This window comes from Girardinichthys multiradiatus, chromosome 12 (genome assembly GCF_021462225.1).
Source record: "Girardinichthys multiradiatus isolate DD_20200921_A chromosome 12, DD_fGirMul_XY1, whole genome shotgun sequence".
Taxonomy (NCBI): Eukaryota; Metazoa; Chordata; class Actinopteri; order Cyprinodontiformes; family Goodeidae; genus Girardinichthys; species Girardinichthys multiradiatus.
Genome location: NC_061805.1, coordinates 48151317 through 48172947, shown reverse-complemented (window position 1 = coordinate 48172947; position 21631 = coordinate 48151317). Strand labels below are relative to the sequence as shown.

The window sequence follows — 21631 nt, the reverse complement described above, 5'->3', positions numbered from 1 at the left end:
CCGCTCAGTTTGGCCTCTTTGCGTTTCGTCCGCAGATCATCAACACCTCAGACCGAGCAGAACTCGTCTGAAGAGGCCAACAACCACAGAGTTGACTTAGGCAACTGTAGATATTTCTTCAGCTCAGACACCTCGCCACGTAATTTCGGTGGAGGAGGCGTTTTTGTTTTTAAATGTGTTAAACTCGTGCCAGTGGGGAGGCGGTGAGGATAGTGCAGTTAAAATAGTCCAGAGGAATTTCACAGGTTGCAAGTTTACCAGCATTTGTCCACAGATACAGTGATAAAGAATTTGCAAAACTTAAATGCTACAGATCATCATACAAATTTTAATATCTGTCAAAGAAAACCACAATAAATACAAAAAGCTGTTTTTAGATGATGGTTTCATTTATTAAAAGAAAAACAAGTGATAATTCAAACCAGCCTGGCCTCTTGTCTACTTGTTAAACATGAAATGACTGATGAACCTCATTTTAATGTTCAAGTCCACTCATCAAACCTTGGGCATTGCCTGATTAGTAAAATAAATAAAGGACTTAAATAGAACCTATCTGACAACACGAAGTAACACATTACACCCAGATCTTAAGAACAGATGAGAAACAAGTCATTGACATCTAGCGTTCAGGAAAGGTGAATATCCAAGAACGGAATAAACATGGAGCAGTGGTGAACCAAAATGACTCCAAGAGCCCATCAACAACTCATCTGGGAAATTAAAAAAAAACAGAACATCTACTGCAACTCCTCACTTACCTTGTAAAGTATGGTGAGGATATGTGACGCTGTGAGCCAAAAGCACTGGGAACCTTCTTAGATTGAACTTGAAAGAAAAATATGGCAGAAAACAAAAATTATTTTTATTGGATCTTCTAGAACCAAAATGGTCTAAAGGATATGGGCAATTCGACACAGAAATGGCTCACCAGACATAAAATCAATGTTTTTAGCCATCTCAGTCCCCAGAACTAAATATTATTTAAAAAAGACCTGTGGGGTGAGCTGAAGACCCAGGACCCGGGACTCTATACGACACAGAAAGATTGTGCAAACAGGTATTAGACTGCTCTCCTTCAATCTCATTATCAAGAAAACACAGAACTGATCCTGAGACGATTGTTCCTAATCTCAAAATACCAGGAAGAGGAACAAAGTGTAAATAAACTAGCTTGTTATGTACAGTCACAAAGTAAAGCATGAAAATTGAAAATTATTATCATACTTCATATTCTTTACAATTACAATTGACCTGATTTTAGTGTTGTCGCTGGAGGGAGGAGATCCGGAAAACGTTCTAACCCTTTTGGGAGTCACTGCTTGGGAACCACTTGGCAGTAAGGGGGAAGTAGAATGTAGCCTCCCAAATTAACTGTCTAATAGTAACACTTCGTTTAATACCAAAGCAGTTTTCTTTACCAACCTCCAAATTATTGTATTATGCATCCTTGTCTGTAAGGGTGTGAATATGAGTCATAAGTGATCTGGCTTTCTGATGAGTTATTGTCACCAATCTGCTGCCAGTAAAGCAAGTCTTTAGCTTTTTAGTGAATTCTTGCTTTAAATGTTAACTTTTATAACTTTTTTAAACACTTTTTCCTGTGAATTTACAAGTTTAATTTCTAATGTTGAAGAAATAATAGGTTGAAAATAAAATTTATGTTTTTTTCTAAGATATAACAGGAGGTTCAGATGGTTTTAATACATTCGTGAACTGCAGCACAAAAACATAATCATCTCTGCAGCATTTAGCTGCAGCATATTGTGGAGAACCTTAAAGCCACTTTATTTGTAATTTTATTGCTAACACACCACCAATACAGAGTCAGTCTTACATGTGACCATGTTGGGTCAGTTAGAAGTCCAGTCAGGTTTAGAAAACGAGCAGCGGAGTCACCAGAAAGAACCTCTCAAAAGTCCATGTCCCAACCAGACAGCTCATCGGGAGGACTGTCCTCATCTGGAGGGTACTTGTCGAAGTAATTGAAATCAGTCGGTCCGCTGAGCTAAAGAGGAGGAGGAGAAACGGAAGAAAAAAGGGTCAGAATTGGCTTTCTTAGTATCATACCGGACTCCTGAAGTAGGAAACAATAGGAGAAGCACACCTAAATGAAAAATTGTAGTTTATTGGACTGCAGTTCTTGCCCTCATACGTTAAAATTTTAGTCTTGGAAGGATTTTAACATGTTGCATTTATTGGTGAATGCAAACTTTGACAAATATTTACAGGTAAGAGATTCCTATCCAAGAAGAATAAAGCCAGCAACATGTTTAGGAGAAAATACCCTCATCCGCATCTTTACCAAAACCTACAAGAAGAAACCCACAAAACAAATCTCCAAGCTATACCAAAGTTTACAACAACAAACTATGTGTGATACAAACTATATCAAAAATAAATGGGAAGAGGAACTGAAGGTAGAAATTCTACAAGATGGCCGGCACTCAATTTTGAACACACAGCACTCCACCACAGGCTCAAAAAACATTTGAGAATATTTGGTTGGAAGTGGGGTTTTTTTTTTACCACAACAAAAATAACAAGCACACTTTCAAATATGCCAGAGCTGCTGGAGGAAGTATGGAAACCCGGGTGCCAATCACTCTCATATCTTTTGGTCTTGTAATAAAATAAAACCATTTTGAGAGCAGATCTGCACAGCACTTTTTAAAGTATTGGGATACCAAATACCCAAAAGTTTCGCCATTTCAGTGAGCTTTTGGTTAAGAGAAAAGACTGGTACCTTTGTAAGATACTGCTGATGGCTTGTAAAAAAAATTAATAACTAGAAGATGGTACAAGGCTGAGCCACCAAACTTGCCCATTGGGAGGAGACCACAGTGTACAGGTCCTTCTCACAAAATTAGCATATTGTGAAAAAGTTCATTATTTTCCATAATGTCATGATGAAAATTTAACATTCATATATTTTAGATTCATTGAACACTAACTGAAATATTTCAGGTCTTTTATTGTCTTAATACAGATGATTTTGGCATACAGCTCATGAAAACCCAAAATTCCTATCTCACAAAATTAGCATATTTCATCCAACCAATAAAAGAAAAGTGTTTTTAATACAAAAAACGTCAACCTTCAAATAATCATGTACAGTTATGCACTCAATACTTGGTCGGGAATCCTTTGGCAGAAATTACTGCTTCAATGCGGCGTGGCATGGAGGCAATCAGCCTGTGGCACTGCTGAGGTCTTATGGAGGCCCAGGATGCTTCGATAGCGGCCTTTAGCTCATCCAGAGTGTTGGGTCTTGAGTCTCTCAACGTTCTCTTCACAATATCCCACAGATTCTCTATGGGGTTCAGGTCAGGAGAGTTGGCAGGCCAATTGAGCACAGTGATACCATGGTCAGTAAACCATTTACCAGTGGTTTTGGCACTGTGAGCAGGTGCCAGGTCGTGCTGAAAAATGAAATCTTCATCTCCATAAAGCTTTTCAGCAGATGGAAGCATGAAGTGCTCCAAAATCTCCTGATAGCTAGCTGCATTGACCCTGCCCTTGATAAAACACAGTGGACCAACACCAGCAGCTGACACGGCACCCCAGACCATCACTGACTGTGGGTACTTGACACTGGACTTCTGGCATTTCCTTCTCCCCAGTTTTCCTCCAGACTCTGGCACCTTGATTTCTGAATGACATGCAGAATTTGCTTTCATCCGAAAAAAGTACTTTGGACCACTGAGCAACAGTCCAGTGCTGCTTCTCTGTAGCCCAGGTCAGGCGCTTCTGCCGCTGTTTCTGGTTCAAAAGTGGCTTGACCTGGGGAATGCGGCACCTGTAGCCCATTTCCTGCACACGCCTGTGCACGGTGGCTCTGGATGTTTCTACTCCAGACTCAGTCCACTGCTTCCGCAGGTCCCCCAAGGTCTGGAATCGGCCCTTCTCCACAATCTTCCTCAGGGTCCGGTCACCTCTTCTCGTTGTGCAGCGTTTTCTGCCACACTTTTTCCTTCCCACAGACTTCCCACTGAGGTGCCTTGATACAGCACTCTGGGAACAGCCTATTCGTTCAGAAATTTCTTTCTGTGTCTTACCCTCTTGCTTGAGGGTGTCAATAGTGGCCTTCTGGACAGCAGTCAGGTCGGCAGTCTTACCCATGATTGGGGTTTTGAGTGATGAACCAGGCTGGGAGTTTTAAAGGCCTCAGGAATCTTTTGCAGGTGTTTAGAGTTAACTCGTTGATTCAGATGATTAGGTTCATAGCTCGTTTAGAGACCCTTTTAATGATATGCTAATTTTGTGAGATAGGAATTTTGGGTTTTCATGAGCTGTATGCCAAAATCATCCGTATTAAGACAATAAAAGACCTGAAATATTTCAGTTAGTGTGCAATGAATCTAAAATATATGAATGTTAAATTTTCATCATGACATTATGGAAAATAATTAACTTTATCACAATATGCTAATATTTTGAGAAGGACCTGTATATACTATGGAAAGAATTGTTTCATAATATATGGACTGTAGGCTGTGACATGGACTAGTGAGCTTGTGTTTACCTTTTTTTCTTCTGCTGTAAATGGATGAAAATGTTAATTAAAAGCATAAGTGGAAAAAATAATGAATTTTTCAGTTTAGATCACATATTTCAATTTGAACATATTAAAATCAGATCAAGAGTCCAATGCTTTTAACTGGAGTTAACTTTAATGTTGTAGATATAAAATAAACAATGGGATGGAAGCATTCAAAAAGACGGATGTCTGAGTGCGTTTCTTTGACTCAGCATCAAAAGTTGTAGGTAATTCAGCTCAGAACCCAAAGAAACAGATTTTATGGGCAGCTGCAAAAACATGGTGCTGGGCAAGTAAACCCTAAATGCAGGCAGGAAGCAAGCTGGCAGAGTTGAAACAGTAAACTGGACAATTTATTTCAAATAAATAAAATGTGTGCAAAACTCCAAAACAAGCAATAATACGAGAAATGAATACAATTACATCTTTTAATAATCAGTATCTTTTAAAATTCCCTGCATACTCTGTGGCAATTTAAATGACACTGGCGTTACATTTTGTTTCCGAATTAGGCTGACTTTTTAACTAATAATGAATAGAACAGTTTTGCTCCAATATCTTGCTATAGTTAAACTGTGTAATTTTAGATTAAGATCATCATACAATATGATTTCACACCAGCCCACCGTCAACAGTCCTATAACATCCGGGTTTGAAAAGAAGTCAATACTCACTTCTCTTTTTAGAGGGGATGGCAACGTCCTCGCCTTTAGCCCCTCCCAGTTGAATCCATTAAACCACCTTGAGACAAATAATAAAAAAACAAAACTCCTCAAAGTTGTATTTGATTTGAGCAGGTACAAACCCAGAAGTACACACATATTTGTTAAAGTTTGATGGCTAAACTTTGTTGCTTTGGGTGTGATTAAATCAAGGGAAATCCTATAAAAAGTAAAAACAACTTCAATGTCAGCATTGTTCTTACCACACAGTTTTGTTTTTTTTTTGCTTTAAATACATCTTTACATATTTGTTTTAAATAATGTCGCCGTAGTAAGTGAGAAATTGTTTGTTTAAACCACAGCATTTCTTACACCAAGCAATTATTTAATCATAGTAATCATAATATTTGGACCCATATCAATACTGTTTCTACTGAGATCAGCACCAAACTGAGTAAGTTTCTTCTTACCTGTGCTTCTTGATATCAGTTATTCCATTTTTAAGGTTCCCTAATCGCTCTGCAGGGTTCCTCCTGTAATGTAGTTTAAAGCCACAGCAAATCATTCAGAGATATTTTTAGTTAAAGAGGAAGTTGTTACTAAGTCCAGTTACATCCCCTGATAAGTAACATGTTATTTCTGTTCTGTTATTTATCAGATCGATAACCACCATCAGGTTCTGACCCAAGTGATCAATCCCACCCACCTGCACAACTTCCTTATGAGGTCCTCAGATCTTCTGGTGATCTTCTTGGGGAAGTCCATCTTCTCTATTCCTTTCAAGATGAATGTATACGTCATCATCTGGTCACTTCCTGAGAATGGAGGACTGCAAGGTTCCCAAGAAACAGATCAATAATTGTTTTTTTTTTTTGTGTGGCCGTCAGCAGAAAATATCAACCATGAATCAGTTTCGAGATTAAGGTTGTTAAAGAATTAGTCAGTCATTTTCTACCACTTATTCCATAGTGGGTCGCGGGGGAGCTGGTGCCTATCTCCAGCAGTCTATGGGCGAGAGGCAGGGTACACCCTGGACAGGTCGCCAGTCCATCGCAGGGCAACACACAAACAACCATGTACACACTCATTCATACACCTAAGGGCAATTTAGAGTGACCAATTAACCTAACAGGCATGTCTTTGGACTTATCAAACAATTTGCACATGACTGTATGCACTGACCTGCCAGTTAGAAGCTCAAATAACAAGATACCAAGGGCCCAGAAGTCCACACTGAAGTTGTGGCCCTTGTTGAGGATGATCTCCGGCGCCACATACTCAGGGGTGCCACAGAAGGTCCAAGTCTTCTGGCCAGATCGGATCTTTTTGGCAAAACCAAAGTCAACCTGGGAAGTAAACGATCATCAGTCCGTTTTTAGAAAACTGTTCTTTATTCTATTACTCTTCAGACCCTTTACAACAAGGGCCTTCATCCAGATGATGAGATAAAACATTTAGTTTGAACCTTTTAAAAGTTTCAGAGATTATGAAACACTTTTTAGTTTACCAGTTTAAACCAAAAACCAGTGAATGGCACACAGGATGATGAAATTCACACAACAGATTTTGTTTTTACCTTTGTGTTGCAACTTCTGTCCTTATTTTTATGACCAAAGTAAATTAACTTTTTTTAAACAAACTCCTTTAACTTTACTACAATTGTTTGAAAAGGTTTTCACAAACATTGAACTTTTTTACATTCATCACATTACAACCTAAAACTTCAATGTATCGTTATTGGCATTTTACATGATAGGACAACACACAATGAATCATACCATTCATTTTCAAATCTTAGCACAACTTTCTAACTGGATTTGTAGCCTGGACTTTGACTGGGCCATTCTAACACATGGATATGCTTTGATCTAAATATTTCATTGTAGCTCTGGCTCCATGTTTGGAGTCATCATCCTGCTGGAACGTGAGCCTCCGTTCCAATCTCTAGCAGGTTTTCTTCCAGGCTTATCCTGTATTTAGCTGCTTTATCTTCGCATAAACTTTGACCAGTTTGCCAACCTCTGCTGAAGAAAAGCATCCCAACAGCATGATGCTGCCACCACCATGGGTCAACACTGGGAACGGTGTGTTCAACGTGATGTGCATTGTACATTTTCTGTCACATATAGCCATGTAGAGATCCAAAGGTTTTTGGCACAGCTTCACTGACCCCCAAGGTGCATGAAGAAAATCAAAAATCTGGTGACATGAATACTCCAGCAACACTGGAAGTACTGGGAAGCAAGTTCATTAGCAGACTAACATGTTCCGGCTTGTGGCCTCCATCAGGGTCATTGACGTGTGATGAAGGCCAAAAGGTGAAACGCGTTGGTCTGCTAATACAGCTGCTTCCCCACACTTGAAGTGTTGCAGGAGTCTTCACCTCATACATAGCATGTTGGCCAGAAAGTTGTATTGTGATCAGGGCACCGTCTTCCACATGTTTCCTACGTACATCCTCAACATGACTGGTAACAAACTGCAAATAGGCCTTTTTCTGGCTTTCTTTCAACAGTGGGTTTCTTCTTAACACTCTTCCACAAAGAGAGATTATTCAGGTGCATAACTAATAGTTGTCCCTTCAACATATTATTGCAACTCAGCTGTGAATGTCTGCAGCTTTTCCAAAGATACCATGGTCCTCATGGCTCTGATAAAATGCTCTTCTTGCCAATTTAGGTGGATAAACATGTCTTGAACAGTGATCCATGAGATGTACAATGAGTAGGGGGCACTAAAGGCTTTGTACTTTAGGACAAAAACTACAGAGACACAAGCTTGGAAGTAAAAGTAGGACTAATTACCAGTTTGATGTATCCCTCTGAATCAAGCATTAGATTCTCAGGCTTCAGATCTCTGTAGAGGACACCTTTACGATGGAGATACTCAAAAGCCTCAGTCACACAACCGACACAGAATTTGGCAGTGGGCTCATCGAAGCTCCCCCTAAAGACGAGAAAGCCAAAGTTAAAACTGCCAGAAAAATGTCCAAACTCTTTATGAAGGCAGAACCTGACTGTTTGATTCTCAATCTTTTAGAAGGGATTCAAACAGTACCAAAATGCTTTAAAACAGGAAATGTTACTTAACCCGATGAAATGTGTGGTTCTCTCACCTGTCTCTCAAGAGACTCCAAATCTCTCCACCTAAACAGGCCTCCAGCAGCATGTACACATATTTGTTATCCCTGAAGGTGCGATACAGTCTGGAGAAAGGAAAGGCAGGATGGTTAAGCTTCAAAATAAAAAACACTAAAAGGCCCTCAGTCTATTGATTTTTGAGTTGTGATTATAAAGATGTTTTAACCTGATTCAAAAGAGGCTATATTGAGAATCCAGAAGACTGGTAAATACACGTCTAGATGTAGATGTAGATATAAAAAGTTTGAACCCAACAAACAAGAACACATTTCATACAAAAAAAAACTTTGAAATAAACAAATAAACTGCTTAAATAAAAGAATATGAAAGCGAGTGGTAAAAAACATGAAAAATGGCTTTTACATCTGTCTTTTATCACTGAACAGTGAAAATAACTCTCATTGTAATCTCAAGTGAGACAAATAAAATACCCCGTTCCAATATTCCATAATGAATCTGTACATTTTCTCAGCAGACATTTTAATATTCTTTGACCTTCCACAACACAGAAAATGTGCAATCTGCTCAGGGCCTTGATTATGATCTTATCAAAAACTAATCTGCACTGGATTTGTTTTCCCACACTGATGGAGCACAGTTTCTGCATGGAGGATGAAAATTAGAAATGGCTCTGGAGGCTCAAGTAGGAGCACTGACTTGACAACGAAAGATGAGCGGGCCTCAGCGAGGATTTTCCTCTCTGAGTGGATGTGTTCTTCCTGCCTGTTGTCCACAACATGCTTCTTTTTGATCATCTTCAGCGCAAAGGTCAGGTCCTCACCCTTCACCTTTACCTGCACATGATTGTTACAGAGAATGATGTCACATAAGAGCTCTGTTGTTTTTCAAACCAGAAGGCTATGATTTTCCCTAAAGTCAAACAATCACCAATCTCTCTGATATGAATTATAACTTTTTCTGTGGATGTTTTAATGACGCACTTTCAGACACATTAATTTAAATATAATCAGACTTTAAAAGTTGACCTTAACTTAACATGTAGTTGTAGTATCTTAGCATTCATAGTTTTACTGTGAATGCATGTCCATTATTACTTGACCTGCACAAATGTATCGAATTACAATCGTGTTTGCATTATCGGTGTTTACAATATCACACTAGGATAGGATGGAACAGGATGCTGCTGTTTAAGTGCCAGACGTTCATGCTCTGCATAATTATAATATAAAATACACTGCTCAAAATAATAAAGGGAAGGGGGGGCTTGGCAGTGTGCAATGTTGATTGAGATGTGGCTTTGCTTTGGTGGATGGGCTGGCCGGCCTGCTTGGTGTGGCAAGGCGTGCCTTGCGGGAGGGTGGGTGGCCGGCATCCTGGGGCACCTCTGGGGGTTTGGGTGTGGGGTTGGTGGGATGCCCAGTCCTTGGCGTGCTGTGGTAGCCTTCCTCCAATGCTTCCTTCTGTGGCTCTTCCCCCTGGCCGGGCGCCGGGCTATGGTTGGCGGTCAGGTGGGTGGGGTGGAGGAGCATGTCTTGTGCCTGCACTGGGGTGGCTGCTGGGATGTGCGTTGGGGAGAGGATTCATGGCTTTTGGGTTTTGAGGGCACGTGTTCGATATCTGTGTCCTGGTTGGGGATGGCCCTGTGGCAAAATTCATGTTGGGGTTCATTGGGAGTGGGGTGCTCATGGGGTTAGGATTGGAATTCAGTTGGGGGTTGGGACTATTTTATTCTGTAGTGGCTCTGGTTGGCGGGCTAGTTTGGACCATGTGGACCCCTCTTTTGTACATGGCCCCCTCTTCGGATGAGGATAGGGGTCGTTGGGGACTGGGGTCAGGGAAGGGGGTCGGGGTCCGGGCCGGGGTCGCTCAGGTTCAGGCACGACCCTGAGCTAGCCAGGACCAGGTTTAGGTGCTGAGGCTGTTTGCCTGTCTCCACCCCCAGAGGGAAAGGGACCACCTCCTGGGTCTGGGGGCTGGTTGTCCCTATGGGTCATCGGCACCTGGACCTGGGAGTATAGAGTATGTACTGGGACTGTCAGTGAGTGTACGACGTCCATTGTTGTTTGTCTTTACATTGGGTGCGTGGGTGTGAGTGTTTTAATGTGTACGCATGAGGGTGGGAATGTGTGATTGTGACTGTGTGTGCCTGTTTTTTGTGTCAGGTTGGGTCTTGGGTGGCTCCCTCTCCGGGATCAGTTTACGCCCGCCATCAAATGTGGGACCTATTTCCTCCCCGCCACACTACCTGCCGGTGGTTGGGGTGTCTGCCTGCTGGTGTACTTATGGTTCTCGGTATCCAGGGCTGGGTGCTTTGGTGTGTGTTGGCTCACTCCTGGTGGCTGCTTGCCGGGGGCCTGGATCCCTGGGCTCTGTCGGGCCTCTGCTTGGGGAGTGATATGTCCCGGGATTTCGGGTCTCTGGGTCCATGGCTGGATCTGCTCGGGCGTAGACGTCTGCAGACAGGGCCCGTGGGCTCTTTGCTGCAGCTCCCTGGGGCTTCTACATTGAGCCTGCTGGGTGGTTCCCCTGGGACTCTCCCCTGCCCTTCTCTGGGGGGTTGTGGTAGTCCCGGTGGTGGTTCTCCTGGGGTTCCTGTGCTGTGGGGGTCCTTTGGATGTCTGTGGCTCGGATCTCCTCCGTATCTGTCCCGGGTCCAGAGGGGCAGGTCTGTGGCTCCTCACACTCACTATTGCATATTTTTATAGATAAACCTTGTATACACAAGCGCACTCACACACTTTCCTTTTTGCCCCACCTTTCTCTCTTTCGTGCTTTTTTTTTTCTTTTCATTTCTATCTCTGTGTCCGTAACAATTGAAATAATCCAAAAGCAGTTTTTAATTAAGTTTCTTTTTATAACTATCAAGCAGAGCTTTAAAGCGTTAGCTGTAATGCTCCACTTGTGAAAGTAAATCTGGTGGGCTTTTTCTTGGCTCTCGGACAACAATTCTGAGCACTACTCTGTCAGACAGGACACGGTTAAAAAAAAAAAAAAAAAAGACCAACACTGGCCCGATAATATAATCTCCAGTTGAATGGACTCTAACGTCCCTTCATGCCCAAACCAGGGGTATTTCTTTGTAGGCTGAGATGCTAGAACTCATGGATAATAGTGGGGACAGTGTGTAATAGTAAAGAAAGAAGTTTTGAAAATGAGGGTTATTGCAGTTTTCAGCAATAATATCGCAATGAAATATTGTCCTGAAATCATGCAGCCCTGATTATTACTGTACTCTGAACTAGGAAAAACTTTTGTAATCTAAGTAGAATTACATCCACAAGCAGATGATTCATTGCCAAGGCATTGTGTCAGAACATGCATTCAATTCAGTTTACAGGTCCTTCTCAAAATATTAGCATATTGTGATAAAGTTCATTATTTTCCATAATGTCATGATAAAAATTTAACATTCATATATTTTAGATTCATTGCACACTAACTGAAATATTTCAGGTCTTTTATTGTCTTAATACGGATGATTTTGGCATACAGCTCATGAAAACCCAAAATTCCTATCTCACAAAATTAGCATATCATTAAAAGGGTCTCTAAACGAGCTATGAATCTAATCATCTGAATCAACGAGTTAACTCTAAACACCTGCAAAAGATTCCTGAGGCCTTTAAAACTCCCAGCCTGGTTCATCACTCAAAACCCCAATCATGGGTAAGACTGCCAACATGACTGCTGTCCAGAAGGCCACTATTGACACCCTCAAGCAAGAGGGTAAGACACAGAAAGAAATTTCTGAACAAATAGGCTGTTCCCAGAGTGCTGTATCAAGGCACCTCAGTGGGAAGTCTGTGGGAAGGAAAAAATGTGGCAGAAAACGCTGCACATCGAGAAGAGGTGACCGGACCCTGAGGAAGATTGTGGAGAAGGGCCGATTCCAGACCTTGGGGGACCAGCGGAAGCAGTGGACTGAGTCTGGAGTAGAAACATCCAGAGCCACCGTGCACAGGCGTGTGCAGGAAATGGGCTACAGGTGCCGCATTCCCCAGGTCAAGCCACTTTTGAACCAGAAACAGCGGCAGAAGCGCCTGACCTGGGCTACAGAGAAGCAGCACTGGACTGTTGCTCAGTGGTCCAAAGTACTTTTTTCGGATGAAAGCAAATTCTGCATGTCATTCGGAAATCAAGGTGCCAGAGTCTGGAGGAAGACTGGGGAGAAGGAAATGCCAAAATGCCAGAAGTCCAGTGTCCAGTACCCACAGTCAGTGATGGTCTGGGGTGCCGTGTCAGCTGGTGGTGTTGGTCCACTGTGTTTTATCAAGGGCAGGGTCAATGCAGCTAGCTATCAGGAGATTTTGGAGCACTTCATGCTTCCATCTGCTGAAAAGCTTTATACAGATGAAGATTTCATTTTTCAGCATGACCTGGCACCTGCTCACAGTGCCAAAACCACTGGTAAATGGTTAACTGACCATGGTATCACTGTGCTCAATTGGCCTGCCAACTCTCCTGACCTGAACCCCATAGAGAATCTGTGGGATATTGTGAAGAGAACATTGAGAGACTCAAGACCCAACACTCTGGATGAGCTAAAGGCCGCTATCGAAGCATCCTGGGCCTCCATAAGACCTCAGCAGTGGCATGGAGGCTGATTGCCTCCATGCCACGCCGCATTGAAGCAGTCATTTCTGCCAAAGGATTCCCGACCAAGTATTGAGTGCATAACTGTACATGATTATTTGAAGGTTGACGTTTTTTGTATTAAAAACACTTTTCTTTTATTGGTCGGATGAAATATGCTAATTTTGTGAGATAGGAATTTTGGGTTTTCATGAGCTGTATGCCAAAATCATCCGTATTAAGACAATAAAAGACCTGAAATATTTCAGTTAGTGTGCAATGAATCTAAAATATATGAATGTTAAATTTTCATCATTACATTATGGAAAATAATGAACTTTATCACAATATGCTAATATTTTGAGAAGGACCTGTATATCCTGTCTGTGATTAAAGCCTCCTGTCTTTAATGGAAATCAACATGAATGGTAGTTGAAGAAATTAATAAGAGCTTCCACATGCAGGACAGCTGCAGTGCAGTTGTTCATTAACTTTGCCCACAGTCAGATGAGCTCATAGCGTACCAGTTCTACACGTCCAAACCCGCCAACCCCCAGAGTAGCAATGACTTCAAGGTGATCAAAGGGCCTGGATGAAGAGAATACTGACACGATTTCGTTCAGCTGGATGAAATCAGGGGACAGCGGCTGACTCTGGTGCCGGGACACAGACTTCCTGGATGGATAACACAGAAAAAGCAGGGCTGCTTTAAATCCTACTGGTAAAAAGCAAAGAATAGAAATTTTGTAAGAAATTGTACCGCCTGTTTTCACCCATACTTTATCACTTCCCTCTCATTTTTACAATTTTTCTGTGTTGGTGCTCTAAGCATTAGATTCTGGACCTACTTGGCATGTCTCTTCTTGTCGTCACGATCAAGTGTCGCCACGTAGCCTTCAAGGTGTTTCTGCAGCTCATTGAAGTTACCCACTGTGTGATCAAATGTCCTATCAAAACAAAACCTGCACGTTAAGAGTGGCACCACTAGAATGGTAGTGAATATCTTGGTTTTACATTCACATTCCACCATGGTGGTAATGTTTCATTTTCAGCTGGTATTTATGCATTTTTCTTCAGAATCTAAATCTAGGAAGCAAACTTTAGCGAAATAAAATGCTTCGTGTTCGTTTTACAACCTGAAAACTGCTTTTAGGATGTAAAACTACTCACTCTCTGTCGATTACAAGGCACTCCACCCCATTCTCATCAGCGATGATATTGGCAGACCGGACGTCGTCGCTGAAAAACATGTTGAGCATAAAAATAAACATGCACACAAATAGACATGCACATTTCTGCACCAGCAACTCTTTTTATATAAATGTAAGAACTTTCAGGATTTTTTCTATTTAACCATTATTCAAAAATATGCAGCACAAGAAGTTGCATGCCCTTAAAAACAGATTTTCGTTGGTAATACAATTTTTATAGACTTTAAATAAGATTTCAAATTCTATCCTTTGACAAACAAGAAGCAAGTGAGGTGATTTAAGGGCTGGTGTAATCTGATCCATTTTCCTGGCGTTGGTCAGAACTCTGGTAGCAGCATGTTGAATGAGCTGCAGCTGCCTGATTGATTTTTTACACAGACCTGTACACATCATTATATTAATCCAGCCTACTAAAAAATAAAAACACACACACTGTGCTTTTTGTGTGTCCTGTTTTGATAAAAAAAAAAAAACTATTCTAGCAATGTTTTTAAGGTTGTAGTAAAAGAACAGTTAACGTTTGAGTAAAATCTTTTATTTAATTGCTTTCACATTGGGGTATTTGTGTTTTTAATTTCTTTGTAGTAGGCCTATTAATAAATAGACTTTATTTTCTGCATTAAGCTGGAGGAACATATTTTGGTCTATAAATCAAAATGGCTTAAATGAGCACAGTAGCAACAGTTGAACTAAGGTTTAAAGAAAATTATGCTAACAAGCAAACCAAAGGGTCTTGGCCAAAATAAACAAAAAGGATGAAGAAGCACTGGACCAGCTAGGCAGCTTACCTTCACATCCAGGCTTTTTCCTGGTTTATATGAATGCTGACATCCAAAAACCGAAAAAACAGAATAACCCGTAACTCCCAACTCAACCAAAAATAGAAGACAACAAAAGATGGATTTAAAGAGGAGGCGATAGGGCTTTGGTCATTCTTTCAGGGTTTTATTTTCTAAACAGGCAGTAGACTCTGAAAGGATGCATACGATTAAGGAAAGCTCATTCAAAAAAACAAACACTTGGGGCACGTAACAATTATCCACTTATTAAGGAAATTTTGGAGACTTTAGAGACTTGAGTGGAAAATGGTCAACTGCTAACACAGAAATATAAAGTTTTATGCCATCTGCTTAGATACCACAGAACACTGGTCTCAAACTCCAGTCCTTGAGGTCTGGTGTTCTGCAACTGTTAGATGGTACTCTGCCTCAACACACCTGAATTACATAACAGAACTCTGCATAACCTAGGTGCATGAAAACGTAATTCAGTCACCTGATTTAGGTGTATTGGACTTGGGACACATCCAAAAGTTGGAGATCAGTCCTAGAGGGCTGACGTTTGACACCGCTGCGGTAGAAGACATTGTTGTACTATGTAATAATATGTAGTAATCTAAGCTAGTTGGGTTATATAGATGCTAAATAAAAGCAGCCCAATAACTGAGCCTTGAGGTACCCCATATGTGATCTTTTCTTCTTTTTTATTTATCAACACCAAATGACCCAAAGTTGTCCCAGTCTGTCAGATAAAATCTGACCTCAGTTACCACATTACCAGACAATGTTTTCCACTTTTTAAATTTGTCAATCAGGATGCAATGATCAACTGTATCAAACATCACACTGAGATCCAGCAAAAGACAGACAGAATTTTTGATGCATCTCTGTTCAATCAAAACCTTCAGTAATGTAGTCTCAGTGCTGTGGTGTAGTCGAAATCATGACAATCAAAAAGGAGTAAATTTGTGAATAAACGTCCTTTTTGCTGCCTTTCACTACAATAGTACACTCACATAAATGAATGGATACAAGCAGAATGACATGAAAAAATATGCACAGAAATCAATCAAATGGAACAATATACACAAATCTGTACAAATTCAACTTCTCAAGATGATCATTGTACTTGTCGTATTTTAAGCTTCTCTATCCACAGTAGCATTAATCGTGGCTTGGGGATTGTCAGTCAACCTCAGACTTTGCAACTCTAACTCATGCTCTAGTTTTAAAGTCCAACAGACTCGATAAAAATGTTTTAGAATCTACGTCTGAATCTGATGAAAGTCCTTCATCCACCACAGCATTTACTAAAGCCAGCTGACCTGAGTATTTACCTTATGAGTGCTTTTTCTCCAAAGTAGTCCCCCTTCTGCAGTGTGTTGATGATCTGTGGCAGCTTGTGGGCCTCAGTGTTTTGGGTCACCTTCACCTGCAGGAAGCAGATTTAAGTCTCCAGTTAAGCTTTTACAGGTGCTTTATATTTTCTCTGAATATTTTTACATGCATTGTAAAAACAAAAAAAAATTGTGTTAAACCTTGAAAACTGACATATTCAATAACAGTAATTTGACCATGATGGCCTATGCACGATTAAGTGGTGCTGATGCATTCCGTATTTTCTTGACATGCTATCCAAATACACACATGAATCTTAAGAGTTTCACTCAGTAGAAGGTTTTCTTCTTTGCTTGTTGCTTTTCTGATTGCTGTCTGAAATCAGTCTTCAGTAAAAACATTTTAGTAGCCTGGATGTTATGAAACTTCTCTATAATTTGGTAGGCTTTAAAAAAAAAAGAAACAAAGAGTGGCCCACCCTGGTTGAGGTCAAACAACCCACTTGCAGCATCGTTACCATTTAGGATATGCCACAATGACATCACGGCCTTAATGGCCCGAGTGTGTTTTAGCTAAGTGTCCCATTTGACCTAAGTGACCCCCACTTCCCTTGTTTTTCCTGGTGGCAGGCACTCCTGGAGTTTATTCCCTCCCTGTTCACAGGGTACCAAGGGGGTGGGGGAGCCATTTCCTGTATTAGCCCCCTTCCTCCCAAACAACAGACGTCTCACCCTGGCTTGGTTAGATTAGATTTTAGGGCCTGCTGTCTCACATGGACTTATTATGGCATTTTAAAACAAATCCCCTGTGTACAGCTCTAGCAGACCACATTGGTATCAGGTTGCTGATTGATCAGACAGAAAAGGGGAGCGGGTCACAGAGCCCCCCCACTCTGAACCGCCCCACTCTTGAAAAGACAAAACTAAGAGAATTTGAGAAGAAAAATTTGATTTAATTCTCTTTAATCAACTTGTAACCATTACTTCAGTTGGTTGCTATATATTTGAAATATAAAATGCCAGTGACGCTACAGCACTTAAAATGACGAATTTGATGTAAAACACTGCCTTCTAAATATTCTTCTTCTGTTCATTTATTAAGTTGTACTTGCTACAGGTGTCTGTGTAGGCAAAAAAAAAACAAAAAGGGATCATTTAAATTAAATATTTGACTGGAAAATTCATTGCTGCTGTACTTCTGCCATTTAGCACTGAGGCCAAGAAGTACAATGAGCTTACAGGCAAAAAGGTGTTTTTGGGGTTTGAGGACAAGATTCTCACCAGGTATTCTGGCTTCCTCCCACAGTCCAAAGACATACCTGTTTGGTTAATTGGACTCTCTAAATTGCCCTTAGTTGTGTGCATGGTTGTTTGTGTGTGACCTGTCCAAGTTAGTGCAGATTCACTGCTCTTTTATTACAGATAAGAGTAATAGAGGAAAACTAATTTACAATTGAAAATATTCCTTTACTTATAGATTGTCTTATTCAAATTTAATTTAGCCAGATTATCTGTGTTGATCAGCAGGTCAAATACTAAATGTATTTGCATTTTGTAAACGCTTCAAAAATGAAAACTCACACTTCTTCAGTCTGCAAACTCAACAAATAGCAAGTTCTTTGAAGGACTTTCTTTCTTTATTAAAATCCAGATGAAGGTTTAGGTCACTGCCTTGGTCCTTTAAAGACAATAATCTTGTATATTTAAAGAAACTTTAAGTAAATTTATGTTATGTGATCTGTTTTGCTACATGTGTTTCTTTATCAAAACAGAGTCAACACAACTGAATTTGTGTGTATTATAGCATAGAAGGACATTTTTATTTATTCTAAACTTCATCCTGCAAGTCAGACCTCTATCTGTATCAGACAGTAAAAGGCTGATCGCTGTCTCTCTGCTAATCAAAAGCGTTTGTTAAAATATCACAAAGTTAAACCTTAATTGCTTTAGGTGTTAGTTGTTGGAGAACACTTTACCTTTCCTTGTGCAATGATGTAGAAGGTGCTCCCCTCCTCTCCCTGCCGGATGACGTATTCTCCCTTGTCATAGTATTCCTGAGGGGAAAAGGGGTTGAGAGAACGAGGGAGGCCAGTGGTCAGAACTGCATTGACTTAACTATTGATTATGTCATGAGGATTCCTGGTAGCCATTCCCATTTGGGATGGGAGCCTGTGCACAGCCTTCAGTGATGCAGTAGGGGTCTGAGCACATCAGGCTGCTAAACTGAAGGCAAATAGTAATAATAGTAAGTGATAATGTCATCCCACATGGGTATTATTTGGTAGTGGTCATATTTTGGGTTTGACAGCAAAAGACACAAACAATCCAATATCAGTTTAAACAGACTGACTATGAATTCCTTAATGGTCATAAAACATGGCCAGACAGAACTTTAGATATGCTGCACCAAAAAGAACAAATAATTCAAGTGACAAAATGAATATACAAAAAAGATGGCCCAGCATAGACTGTACTTCCTGCAGCAACTCAGGAAGTACAACCTTATATTTGCCAATTATTCTTCTTCTAACACATCAACTATCAGAAAAAAGGCCGACCCTCCTCCTGTCTGTGTGCAGAGGCGTCAGTGTCCTGGATCAGACCAACAACAGCGGCTTAATCTGCAAACTTCAGGACTATCACAGATGGGTATGCTGAGATGCGGTCAAGAGTGGGGAGAGAACACATCCCTGGGGGGCGCCAGTGCTGATGGTTCTTGTTTATGAGAAGATGCTCCCCCAGTAGCTTTTTTTATTTTTTATTGTAAAGTGCTGCTATACAACTAAACTGAACTAAATTGAATAGTCATTTAACCTCATGACGGTGCATTTCTTGGGGCCTGGGATGATGGTGGAAAATGTGAAGCACGAGGAAGCCTCACACAGATCCATAAACTTGTTAGAGAGATGAGTGAGTACATAAAAAGTCTGCTGAGAACATCTTGGTGCCATATACCACAAAACACCTTCAGGGGTCTAGAGTAATCGATTATTAGGGAGGTTGTAAAATGTGTTCTGATGGGTACATTGATCACTGCATGTGATCAGAGAGTTTTTTTTGTTATTATCGTAAACATCTTATCATATCGTTGCGGCTTTCACACCTACAGCTGCCAAAATGGGTGTCAAGCACCCCCTAAGCTTCAACTATGCAGTTCTTGAAGTTTGAATCTGCTGGAAATCATGTTTTAGTTGCTTTAAATATTAAACTAAATACCACACATAACATTACCGTTATCTGTTATGTAATGAAAGAGTACTTGTTTTTTTTAATTTATAAAATCATCAGCTCTTACAGGTATGTGCATGTGTTCATGCATCTCTCTGTTTTGTGTAGAGCAACTGCAGCCTGACCTTACCTGTACTGTAAATGGAAACCATCTATCCCAGATTAATTGCACTGCAAACACACCAAAGTCAGGAAGATACACTGAATAACAGAAAGTTGGTGAAAACATTTAGAACACTGGTAAAGTTGTAATAATACGTAATCTCATGTTAAAAAGTGCCATTTTACATCCTGACCAAAGCTCAGACACAGTTGCCTTTTGTAACACACTACAGCTGGAACAAAGGCAAAGTCATGCTCGGTTGTTTTAATGTGTAGTTCAGTTTTAGGTCACTCATAAAACTGAGTGACACCGAGACATTAAGATGTGTTCCTTTTTAGTTGTGACGATCACAGCTTTTCTTCAGTGAGCTAAATACACAAGTCAACATATCTTCTTCCATTGTAAAACTTTTAGGAGGATAGATGAAAATGTGCAAAATGTAGAAAGAAGGATGAAATATAATCTGAGATCAATGCCAACTTTGAGCAGGTGAGGCCACGATCCACTGCTGTAATCCTTTTGACTTTATGGGACATTGTCGAAACAAAATCAGAGCAGCCCTGTGTAAACATGTCCCGGTGTTTACTGTCAAAGCTCTTGACACAAGTGGCATTTTCTTTGGGCGTCCACGATTGTTTACCTCCCGTTTACGCTTCAGGAGAGCCTAGTTTAATGCCGGACTGTGACAGCGGAGACAATACGCCAAGGTTTTGTTTATGGAGCCTGTCCAGATGATACACAAGCTGTTCAGTGGATGGACAGCATCTGAGCTGTGTCTTGAGTTTGTTATAACAGACTGCAAAGTCAGAATTTTAAATGAGCTAACTGTTTCCAGAAAGAAAGGAAAGACATTGTCAATAAGAAACTTAAAAGCGTGTCTTTTCCTAATATAGTACTAGTGACCCCAGCAATCGTGTCCACCCTGTCTATTTAATCCGAACCACTAGATTCCACTTTTTGGTTTGCTTATGTCAGTGGTGTACATCAGCATTCATGTTTTGCTTTCTGTGTCTATATTAGGTTTGCCTGCAGTTCAGTTATGCTAAGTGAGTTTCCATCGATCAGCTGCAGCCTATATTTCAACACCATTTCTCCATGGTCTTCTAATGGCACTCGAATAGGAGAAACCAGACTACACCAGTCCTCAGCAGCCCCCAAGTGGACTGTTTTCTCTATGCAGTCTGAGTAGACTGTGAGTGTGAGTGCTTTGGCTTCAAACTGAATATCTCAGGAATGCAATCATCAGCACTTTTGCAACATCCAATGATTATTTCTAGACAATTGCACTGTAATATTGGTAAAGTTATAAAAAGCAGTGCTGTAAACTGTAACTTTCTTTGACAAGACAGTTTAGTACAGACTGCCTGAATAACAATAAATAGAACCTAGGATTTATAAAAGACAGATCAGCCATGGTGTGAGTTTCTACCTGAACAAGAGGAGGTAAAGTACTTCATTGGTAGTGTGTTGCATGGATGTTAGGATAAATTTTTCCCTTTTGGTCGGTACAGTCAGTTCAACATATATACATTGTCAAGACCAATTAGACTGCTGCCAGTCTGGGCAGGTCCTGCCCTTTCCAAGGGGTATATAATTCTCATTTCCATCTTTTTGCACGTCACCACACTAATCCTACTAGCAGTTGTATGCAACTGTCCAATTGTATGGAACTGTCCAATTTGAGGTGAGCTAGCTCCCTACCCAGAATCACTATAAGGTTTTGTCCTGCGCGCTGTCTGCTTAGCTTGCAAATGGCCTCTTCCACGTTTAGCACAGCTAACTTAGTGCCTCAGCTGTTTAGCCTGGAGGCATCAACATGCAAGATGTGAGCACATCAGCAGAGAAGGTGATGGAAAATGTTTGTACTTTGCAGAATCATTCCTCTCTTTGAGGTATACTTCTTGTTAAAAAGCAGATAACAACAAGCTTGGTAGGGAGGCGGAGCATGGCACATGTCACAGAGAATAAAGACAATGAATTAAAGATGGTGAAAGTGGTAAAAGGCACCCCAGCTAACAATAAATCAGCACAAGTGACCTTTTCACATTTACTGAGAACATGGAGGTTTGAAGATGTTTCGGTTTTTTACCCACTCCAGGCT

At 40.7% G+C, this 21631-nt stretch overlaps 1 protein-coding gene across 2 annotated transcripts in view; it reads right to left on the bottom strand.

Annotated features, from left to right (window-relative positions):
• Nucleotides 1-305: 305 nt before the first annotated feature.
• Nucleotides 306-21631, bottom strand: part of prkg2 (protein kinase cGMP-dependent 2) — a 42251-nt gene continuing 20925 nt past the window's right edge. For both annotated transcript variants that reach the window (XM_047380541.1, XM_047380542.1), the window contains exons 7-19: nt 18176-18253; nt 16200-16294; nt 14043-14111; nt 13721-13819; nt 13397-13547; nt 8997-9133; nt 8315-8404; nt 8004-8145; nt 6382-6545; nt 5906-6028; nt 5670-5732; nt 5212-5278; nt 306-2005 (exon numbers count right to left, since the gene is read on the bottom strand). In XM_047380541.1, the coding sequence (XP_047236497.1) occupies nt 1910-2005; nt 5212-5278; nt 5670-5732; nt 5906-6028; nt 6382-6545; nt 8004-8145; nt 8315-8404; nt 8997-9133; nt 13397-13547; nt 13721-13819; nt 14043-14111; nt 16200-16294; nt 18176-18253 (1374 nt within the window). In that variant the 3' untranslated portion in view covers nt 306-1909. The remainder of the gene's footprint in view (nt 2006-5211; nt 5279-5669; nt 5733-5905; nt 6029-6381; nt 6546-8003; nt 8146-8314; nt 8405-8996; nt 9134-13396; nt 13548-13720; nt 13820-14042; nt 14112-16199; nt 16295-18175; nt 18254-21631) is intronic.